Source organism: Sinocyclocheilus anshuiensis, unplaced genomic scaffold (assembly GCF_001515605.1).
Source record: "Sinocyclocheilus anshuiensis isolate Anshui unplaced genomic scaffold, SAMN03320099.WGS_v1.1 scaffold200, whole genome shotgun sequence".
Taxonomy (NCBI): Eukaryota; Metazoa; Chordata; class Actinopteri; order Cypriniformes; family Cyprinidae; genus Sinocyclocheilus; species Sinocyclocheilus anshuiensis.
The window spans coordinates 1,137,229-1,148,457 of NW_015558595.1; the positions used below are offsets into that span (position 1 = coordinate 1,137,229).

The window sequence follows — 11,229 nt, forward strand, 5'->3', positions numbered from 1 at the left end:
TGTGAAAGTGATTTTGTGCCTCTTTGAGATGGCACAATAATACGCCGTTCACTTGCAGAACGCAAGCTTCTAGAGGGCACATAACTCTGAAGTAATGAATTTAGGTAAATGGGTGCAGAGCCAGTGGTGGTTTTGTAGGCAAACATTAATGCCTTGAATTTAATGCCTTGAAGATAATGATTTTTGTCTGTTTTTATGCAGCCAATATCACCTCAATGAACGCTCCATTTACAAGACTAAAAATAACAATACTTCTGAAATAAACCAACACTACTTTTATGGCAAAAATATTCCTATATATCAACTGCTCTGTCAGAGATTTCTGTAGTCTGTAAGTGCCCTGACAGTGTGAACCATTGTTATATGTTTTTACTATTAAACCGATTGCAAATGGGATATTTTGGTGGAATTCATAATCATTTTTAATATTTGGAAGTCCTGATTATGAAATACCACATGTATCTACCAATTTTTCCTTCATCCGTTAAATGGATGCGTGATTTAACGACATATAGTAAACGTAGAGGTGGCTGGACTGAGCTGAAGTCGGAAATAACTTTACAGGCTGCAAATCTGCACACAATTCCCTCAGACACAAAATTTATAGACCAACCAGGAAAGGCCTCAGTGGTTTGCTGGAAGTATGTTGTTTCAGAAAGAAGGCTACCATTTTAAGAGAGATGGTGCAAAGCTGTGAATGCTTTCTAAGCTCTCACAAACATTCCTTCAAAACCTCATAATACACCCTGCGGACCATCGTGGTTACACTAAAAGCAACTCTCCTGGAACGTTTGAAAACAGCTTAATCCAAGCAGTGGATTAAGTCTGATGTCCTGACTGTCCTCCTCCTGTTGTTTTTATTATTTTTATGTCTGACTGATGGAGTTAATCCTGCCGTGTCTGTTATCAAATGTGGGTCTGGATTATGCATGCTTGAATCGCTGTTGGGGACGTAAAGATTGACGGTGCTTACTCTCTATGAGAACATACTGTGGTTTGGCCACACACAAGTCATGAGGTGAAGGTATGTCTTTGTGGTGACTTGCTTAAACAAAATGTTTTTGCAGACACTGATGGAGAACGAGGACTTTGGCAGCTTTTAAAACATCCTAACCAAACTACCTCTAATAGAGACGAAGAACCTTAAAGGAATAGTTCAGCAAGTAAGAATTGTATTATTTCATAGAACACAAAAGATTTTAGTTAGTATGTTCACGCTGCTTTTTTATAGAATGGATGAAACTCATTCACAAAACAAAAGCAATTTCTATATAAATCGTTCATAAATCATTTCATACATTAACTGTCCAATTGAATTGAATGCAAAAATGTGTGAAGTGTTTGCGTGCGATTTGTTCTGCTTGTGTTTCATTAATAAGGCAGTTGGACACTGTGAATCTCCCAAATGGACGATAAAGCTACAAGAAAAAGTGCATATGGCTTGTCAGGTTTTTTCTTCTCTGAAGCCATACAATACATTTGTGTAAGAAACGGGCCAAAAGAGAGGGTTTGGAATGACATGAGAACAAATGATGACAGAATCTTTATTATTGGACTTCAAATAAAAAAAATATTTTTCAATGTTGTAAATAAAATAAAGATGATTGGAGTACGTTTCACAAGAAGGCACTATTTCAGTCTTTCTACTTTTAAATTCTTCTTTAATTTAATGTGCTTCTTGCTGCTTATCTGGCAGTCCCAAAACTGATTTTGGACAGGATAACGGTCTAATTGATTTACAGCAAAAGAAAGAGAGCTTTGGTGATAACCAAGCAAATATTTAATCACCATAATATTAATTTCTTGCTTGAAATTAAAGGAAAAGTTAAACAAAAATTGGCCAAAAGCCTACATTTTAAAACTGAGTGGCAGGTGCAACTTTCAGACTCCACTGACCTTCATCTCAACTCTCACAGAATCGCACATGCAGATTTCATAAGCAGCGAAAGATACATCTGTGCTGCCTTCAAAAACAATCTGATGACGGTATCTCGGTAGACAGGATGTGACACGATCATTGGATTCAGATGTTCATTGTTGCCTTCCTTCCTCCGTATGCTCCCTGCGGTGGCAGCATTTTTCAGCTTTTGGAAGCAGCCTGAATTAATGTTAAAGTCTCACCTAGTGCAAACTGTAGCAAAAGTCCCCAGTCTAAATCTTTCTCTGTTTTGAAATGAAATGGAAAAAATAAGATTTATTTCTTTGGGGAACAGAAAACAGGCAATGACATGTTTTTGTGTGTATAAAAGTAAAAATATGCAGAGTTAAGCTGACCATGACCGCTGGGCTGTCAGAAAATGGTTTATGATTAAATTTAATAACCAGAGAACGCCTTCCTCCGATTCTGCCAGCCGGTTGTGTGTGCGTACATAATTTTGAGCACTCAAGGTGGCTAAGCGGTAAATATGTGTGTACCAGGTGAGGTTAATCTCTTGTCCAGTGCAGGATAGAGGCTGCCAGCATAAATCTCATTCAAATACTTACACAACATTTGCAGGTGGATCTTTCTGCCTCAGTAGGCAGCATTTTAAGGCATTGTAAGGGTGCTTAAAAGTTTGGAGTCAGTAAGATTTGTAAGAAATTAATACGTTTTTTTTTCAGCAAGTATTAAATTAATCAAAAGTGACAGCATAAACATTTAGAATGTTACAAAAGATTTAATTTATTTCAAATAAATGCAGTTTTTTAACTTTCTGTTCATAAAAGAATCCTGAAAAACAACATTTCAACATTGATAATACATTAAAAATGTTTCTTGACCACCAAATCATCATATTAGAATGATAGAATGATTACATGAAGGATCATGTGACACTGAAAACTCAACCAATGGCTGCTGAAAATTCAGCTTTTAATATTAAAAAAATATTAAAACAGAAAACAGCCATTTTAAATTGTTATAATATTTCACAATATTACTGTATTTTTGCTATATATACACATATAGCTAATATAGAGCAAATTAGGTAAAACTACATTTTAATCAATTATTAATGACCAATATTTGTTTTTGCTGTGCATTTTTATTAGACTATTGCATTGTTAGCTTAGCTGTATTACAATAAGCTGTGTCAAAATGACACAATGGCATCTTTTTGCTAAGTAGCCTATTATTAACAAAGGCCAGTATTTTTGATAGCAATACTGCTACTGATGTCTCTATTAAATGTATTTTCACCTCAATTTTAGTCATTATAGCCATTCATCATTACAGTATAATTGAACGCCATTATTTTTAACATTAGGGTTAGGCTTAAAGGCTTTGAAAATATAAGTTTAGCTCCAACCCTAATTGAACACACCTGCCTGTAGCTTTCTGGTGATCTTGAAGACATTGATTAGCTTGTTCAGGTATGTTTGAGTAGGGTTGGAGCTAAACTCTGCAGGACAGTGGCCCTCCAGGACCGAAGTTGCCCAACCCTGCTTTACGGTCATTAAGGACTTTACAATTCACTTTATAACCATGTTTACGAGGTCACTAACCAAAACTGCACATTTTGACATAATTGTATGTGTGTTTTTGTCCATTGAAGTGCTACTGTGGCAGCTCAGCAGAACGTGCAGCCTTTCAAACTATACTGCATTTGATAATCATCTTTGTCCAGTGTCTGCGCTATTTCTTGCCTGAAGTTAAGACCGTTAACACTGCCTTTATACTCGTTTAAACTAGAGTTGTGGATATCACACAAGCACTTGTCAATGCTGCCGTCCATTGGTGTTGTGGTCTCCGGTAGATTGTTATTGTTGTTGCTTCTCTTCCCTTTCTTTTTTGGCTGTAAAAAAACGGCCCGGGCCAGTGTTGCCACCTTGTGGACAAACTAATTAGTGCAAAAACAATTCAAGGCGTATGTGCGATCTGCGCGTGCGTACTCTTCCCTTGGGCCGGATGAACATGATTGGTGGGCCGGATTGGGCCCGCGGGCTGCCAATTGAATACCCCTAGTTTAGGTAGTTTATAGTGTGGCAACTCGGCCACTGCGGCTATAAAGGAAATACCAATATCACATATCTGATTGTGTTGTATTAATGTGGAACGATATGTTAATACTCAGAACCGTGTTTGACACATAAACTAAAAGTGTCTCCACAGCCCTCCAAATTAGATTCTAATTTGTGTGCTTATGAAATAAAATGGCTTTTAGCTGTGCCCGGAATAATCTTGGGATTCTGGGTTAAGTCATTATGTCACTCCAAGAGACTGTGGGTTTGTGATGATTAAAGGACAGTTGACTGCATCACACACACACACACTTTTCACCTTCCATGGCTGTAATACATCATCCTAATGAACTTGTGTAGCCAGGGCATGCAATACTTGATTAATCCACAGTCGTTATATCCAGTCTGCCGAGGACATCAGGAGGGAAGAGCATCCAGAGCCTCTCAGCTCAACTCTCCATTAATCTACTGCATAACTGGCCTGAATAAAACACCAGTCAGTACACACAGACACAAAGAGCTTTGGAACTTTGTTCCCACACTTTTATTGTTACAGTTTTTAGAGAGAATTCCAAAACTGAACCATCATGTGTAAAACAAAATGAATTCACTATTAAAAGTGGATGAAATAATACAGTACCCAGAAGAGCAGAGTATAATAGGCAAGTTATAAAAATAGTTCTGGTTCTGGATGCTGGTTGGCCAATACTGTGTTCCTGCCAATATAAAATACACAAGATATAAGTCATCATTATTTTTTAGATCCGTTTTCCCATAAGACAGATATTGTACATTTTAAATATGTATATTTCCTAAAGGTCAATTGTATATATGATCTCAAAGTTAGATTTAAATGTAAGAAAATAACTTTTTAATGAAAATGTCATTATTAGTGACATAGTACAGAAACAGCTCTTGTTAAGGTTATAAATGATTTTCTCCTAGCTGCTGATTCTGGTCTTCTGTCTATTCTTATTCTGTTAGATATTAGTGCTGCCTTTGATACTTCATAATTTGGCACCTCATTATCTTTCAGACCCTGTCCATTTGTACACTCCTTTGCGCTCTTTGAGATCATCTTCTGCACATTTATTGTCTGTTCCAAACTTCAGGATGAGTTCCTTTGGTGGTAGGGCTTTTAGTTGTGCAGTGCCGAAGCTTTGGAACTCTTTACCTTTGCACATTCGCCAGCTGGATTCAATTTCCCATTTTAAAGCTCAGATAAAAACTTATTTCTTTAGAATTGCTTTTAATGATTTGCTTGTTTAATGTGTTGTTATAATGCTTGCTTTTTATGTTTTGTTTTATTGTACGGTGTCCTTGAGTGTCTTGAAAGGCACCTATAAATAAAAGGGATTCAAAGCACTTCATAATTTGGCACCTCATTATCTTTCAGACCCTGTCCATTTGTACACTCCTTTGCGCTCTTTGAGATCATCTTCTGCACATTTATTGTCTGTTCCAAACTTCAGGATGAGTTTCTTTGGTGGTAGGGCTTTTAGTTGTGCAGCGCCGAAGCTTTGGAACTCTTTACCTTTGCACATTCGCCAGCTGGATTCAATTTCCCATTTTAAAGCTCAGATAAAAACTTATTTCTTTAGAATTGCTTTTAATGATTTGCTTGTTTAATGTGTTGTTATAATGCTTGCTTTTTATGTTTTGTTTTATTGTACGGTGTCCTTGAGTGTCTTGAAAGGCGCCTATAAATAAAAGGTATTATTATTATTATTACTATCAATAATAATAATAATTGCATTGTTTTATCATTGAAGATTTTATAATTTTATTATAAAGATTTTACAAAGTACTTAAAAAGATATAATTTAAGAATGTAAAAGATCCTTTAATACGTTTGAGGGAATATGCCATATGCATACATTTTCAGGTAGTTTTGACTGTTGAAAAACAACAACAAAGTTTAAAGTTAAGATGGTGGGATAGGCTGAAGTCTTGTGTTGCACATTCCTTCTTCCAGGAAAGGGGGTATTAAAATGATAGATTGTTGATTTTTTTTTGTGTGTTTTCAAAAGGTCACTTAGTGTGAGCCTGTTTCTCTTTATATATTTGTATTTATAATGGCTTCCTTTGAAAATGTCTTAATAGTCATTTACTGTTGTGACAGTAATTTGCCCTCAAGTTTATAAGCTGTCTTAATTGACATAAATGATTGTCATTAGGCAGGGGAATGTCTCAATTTGACTAACGGGCAGCGGAGTGCAGAAGTGACCTCTTTAAGACTGCAGTGGGGGCTTATGAACTGTGCCTTTTTATTTACTGATCCCTGGGGAGGGGGAAAGTAAGTGTGTGTGTGTGTGTGTGTGTGTGTGTAAGTCATAGTTTGTACAATCATTTGTGTTTACCAATGCCTATGAGAGGGTTCAGAATTTGCTCCGTCCCCAGGAAGTGTTGATAAAACTGGCTGGCCAGAAAGCTTGTGTAAATTATTACATTCCAGTTTAGGCTTGTAAGGCTATTTTTACCCTCCCAGCCCTGTTCTGAACTCCACCTCCACTCTCTCTCCTTCTTCCTGAACAGGAAAGACTGGTTTACGTGCAGCCAGAAAACCAGTTTCTCCGTCACTTTTGTCACATAGGGAGATGGGTGTTATCATTCATAATTAGCTCAAACTGTTAGTATTCTCTAAATTATCATGTTTATTGGATCGTGTTTAAGGTTGTCTGTTTGAAGACATGTAAAATGTTCTGTTCCCACCCAGTGTGCACTGGGACATTCCACTTCCCAAAAATCCCCTAGACTCATACCACAGAGGTTGTTCGGTAGCACACTTCCTGTGTCTGTTTGTGTATGTCTAGAGAACACAATTAGACTATCTCATCATGTGAAAATAATCCACAAATCCCAAACAATCTGAACAAACTAAACTGACTACAAACTAAAATTTCTCTGCAGAGCTTGGATGAGCTTGATGACGATGACGGAGAAGAGAAGGAGAGGAAGATGGAAGAAAGTCTTACGCAGCACAACACGGTCCAGAACGAGGCGATGACCTCTGACCCCGGAGCGGCCCACTCGATACAGGTGAGAGAGTGTTTGTTTTAGTAATGTCAGAGGATAATCCTGCCTCTAGAGGATGTAGAGTGCAGTCACCGTTCTGCCTTACAGAGGCAGTGTTGACCAAAGAAACAAACAGAAAGCAGGGCAGTCGACACTCATTCTGCCTCAAGCCACAATACAAAGCAAGATAATAACTCTTGACACTAGACATGACTGTGTTTTGTCTTTTATTTACCTTGTGTTACCACCTGTCTAGAGAGGAAACGTGACCCAGGATCACATCAGCATCATCTTTTTGACTTTTTATTTTGGAGTTTTAAAACGGAACTTCAGGGATGCTCAGGCCACGACAACATGCCAAACAAATTAACAAAAACAAAAGCTTAACAAAAAATGTAATTGCCTAAGAGAAATAAAACACAATAGTAAAATACTACCCTTATTGCTTTTCATGTGTGAATTAACTGTGTAATTTACAATATTAACAATGAATACATATCAAGTTCAATATATATATATATATATATATATATATATACAGTGGGTACGGAAAGTATTCAGACCCCCTTAAATTTTTCACTCTTTGTTATATTGCAGGTGTGTGTGCGTGTGTGTGTGTGTGTGTGTGTGTGTGTGTGAAAACTTAAAACATGAAAATGAAATATTTTAAACAAAGTTTGGGGAACGTGTAAGAAATTAATACTTTTATTCAGAAAGGTTGCAATAAATTGAGTGACAGGAAAGACTTTCTATTCATTAAAGAAACCTGAAAATTGGATCATGGTTTCCCCAAAACAAAATGAAGCAGCACCAGTTTTCAGCATTGATGATAATAATAATAATTAGTGGTCAAGATTTTGCATTTTTCGGCACTCCGGACTTTTATTTTGACAGCGCTGAGAATGGCAGCGCCTGAGCAATGCAATTTTAAAATATATTAAAATAGGAAATAATTATTTTAAATCATAATAATAATAAACAATATTACTGTTTTTCTGTATTTTTCATCAAATAAATGCAGCATTGGTGAGCTTAAGGAACAACCCTAGACTTTTGAACAGTAGTGTGTATATTAGATATTAAGATATTTTTTTCTCTTAAGATAGTTTTTCTCTTTTGATTCTGTAGACAAAATATATGCTAGCTTTTATGAATAGTGTCCTATGTTTCAGGCATTTAATCACCCTCATATTGTTCCAAATCTGTATGACCAAACACAATATAAGATGGTTTGAAGAATGTTCACGCTGCTCTTTTTCATACATCACATCTATATAATGACAAGGGGCTGATCTAAGTAAAATCAAACTTCGTTATTCACTAAAGATCCTGCCCACATTTGTCATTTTTAGGGGCTGTTTGAAGGATAAGAATGCTAACTGTCTGTGTGCCGTCAGTAGAACTCTGGGAACATGATTACGTATTTTTCTGAATGATGCATCGTTTTGTTATATCTACTTTCCTCCTGTTGGGTGGTTGATTCCATGTAGCTTCTGGTTGCTGAATGCATAAAGGAAACGATATCTGACAACATAATCACATTGACATTGTGTGAGTGCATGCCATCTTGTATTACTTTCCCCTGGAAAGAATCGCTACTGTATTATTCTGTGAGAATTTCAAACCTATTATTGTGAAATATGAAAAGACTTTAGCGAGCAATTGTTTGCAACTAAAGACATGGTGAAAAGTGCTTCTCTGAAAAGCCATTCAAATGTGTTTCAGTAAGATGCATAATTATGTTTAAATAAAGAAACGTATTACTGCCGGGCCGTGAGAATGTGAGTGGCTACGTGTTTCTGTTGATTCTGACCATGTTCAGCAGTCTATGCCAACCCACAGTTCTCCAGATGTTGGCCTCTGTTGTATCGGACACAGCTCACATTGTATGTAGGATATTACACAACCGTTAGTTCTAGTCCTCTAATTTGATTGTCCAAGGGTGATGTACAATATATACAATATATACTCCGACTGACAGCACAAATAACCCAACACAAATCAAATCTCTGAACTGATAAGCCTTGTGGTTATTTCACCATTTTGTTCATCAAACTTATGGCAAACAAACTTGTTGGCCAATTTTTTAACATTATGGGAACAAGGTGTTGTTATGGTACATGTAATTCAGATACTAGAAAAAGTCCATTAAACATATTTCCTTCACGTTAATGTCAATATAGAGTGCTGCAGTGATGATCTATTTTTGCATGCCAAAAGTATTGTGACCGACAAAATTTTTATTCTTACATGTTTTGCTCATTATAATTTTCACAAATGAACACAACTTTTATGAATTTTGAAGCCTAAATACAATATCTAGAAGTAAAAAGCTAAACATAGGCTATAAACGATGATATTTGATATATTTTTTTTTATATTCTTTTATTTATTTAAAAAAGTTTGAGATAGAATACTTTGCAAGATCATGATTATAAACACAGTGAGGCTGTAAAAGTGGATTAGTGAATAGATGAGTTTACCTGTTCGGCATTATGACGATTAATGTCCCCGACAAGCTCTGTAGTCCCATTTAGCTATTTGCTTTACCAACTACCTTTTTCAAGGGAAGTAAAAACATTAAACAATAAATAAATAAACATTTCAACATAACCTGATACAAAAACTTGCACTTTGTTTGTTTTTGTTTTTTTGCGTGCATTTTATTCCAAAATCATCAGGTACATTAGCAAGCGAGCGTTGCAACGATGTAGTTTTTGACAGACAAAAGATGGAGTACCTGCCCTTGAAAAGCGCTGGGCGTGGTTAATTATTTACCGTCGTGAGGTCAATAGTGCTGTTGTAGTGAATGTCGGCACTCCCTGAGACCCTGTTCCTACAGACGAATCACAGCCATTCAGCACAATTGCGTGTGTGATATTGCATAGTTAGAGTGGCATCCAGAAAGGTTTTGGAGTGTTCCCTAATTTTATGAGAGAGGACAAAAGTAACATTATCTCCCCGTTTTTTTCTAGGCGTCACGTTTAGAGTGGATGGCAGATTTACTCATCCCTGTCAGACACGTGAGCATAGAGCGCCTCGAAAATTTGCTGCTGCATTTATCAGTTGCTTGGAATGGCTTTTGTGAAATTCCACGTCATATTTCACTGCTCTCTGACCTCCCACTAGACATGGTCGTAATCTACAAGTCTTCTACAATATTAATATGATGTCTGACAGTTCTCGGGTTCACCTATTACAGGGTTGGATGCACATGATGTGTCTCTGGATATTCACTGTAGTCTGTTCAAGGCCGCTGGTAATTAAGGGATGCAGTAAATTAAAAGATCATAGCTTTATGAGTATTATTCCTAGATAGTTTTATGCTGGGGCAAGCATTTCCCTTCTGGTGCTGTGTGTGTGTGTGTGTGTGTGTGTGTGTGTGTGTGTGTATGTGTTTTTTTGCTGTTTCTCTCTCTAATGATTTGCGTGACAATATTGGATTAATTCTGAACCGAAGTGTTCATGTTTATTTGCATTTTTAATTAGCACTTCTCGTGTGAAGATGTTAGATGCGTTGGGAGGGACTTCCCATGCGTCACCGCGCTGACCCTAGCAATAAGAGCGATGAGATGGTGACTGTAATTTTCACCTGACAAAGGTGCCCATTAGAAATGTTATGAATGAATGAATGAATGATGCATTTATATAGCGCTTTAGTGTGTATTGTTGTACACCCAAAGCGCTTTACAATCATGTGGGGGGGTCTCTCCTCAACCACCACCAGTGTGCAGCATCCACTTGGATGAGAATGGAGAAAAGCTGTTATGGAGTTATCGCATAACAGTTATCTCCTGTTATGGAGAAAAGCAGAATTTGCATAGTGCAATTAAATGCATTTTGCTTTAAAACGCTGCTCAACATCTGGAATTTATTTTTTTTGCTCAGTAAGCTCGAGGCTTTCGGTGTTCCTATTTAATCTTACTTAATTTATTATTTAATCTATGTGGGTAAATATGAATTGTGTATGGGCAACAGGCAGGGCTACTTGTCTCTGGAAGGATTTGAATATTTATCGCATAAAGCAGCAAAGATTGATTTGAATGTTTATCGCATAAAGCAGCAAAGATTTAGGGCACATGAGCACAGCTTCAGAATGCCAGAGCAGGCCTGTGCCGGACTTTATTAGACTGGTCTTCTGAGATCCTGAGATTTGACCATTTTAAATTGGCTGTCAAAATCACAAAGCCCATCAGTTCGCAAACAGCTATGAATTCGTTTTTAAGCAATGTGCAGTTTATCAGAAGACAAACTGGGCTGAATACAATGAATATA

The 11,229-nt window shown here is 36.9% G+C and overlaps 1 protein-coding gene across 1 annotated transcript in view; it reads left to right on the forward strand.

Annotated features, from left to right (window-relative positions):
• LOC107680012 (PRKC apoptosis WT1 regulator protein-like) overlaps nucleotides 1-11,229 on the forward strand; it is a 63,588-nt gene that overhangs the window by 22,137 nt on the left and 30,222 nt on the right. Inside the window, exons 2-3 of the mRNA XM_016475755.1 lie at nucleotides 6,656-6,742; nucleotides 6,835-6,978. Of these exons, the coding sequence (XP_016331241.1) occupies nucleotides 6,656-6,742; nucleotides 6,835-6,978 (231 nt within the window). The remainder of the gene's footprint in view (nucleotides 1-6,655; nucleotides 6,743-6,834; nucleotides 6,979-11,229) is intronic.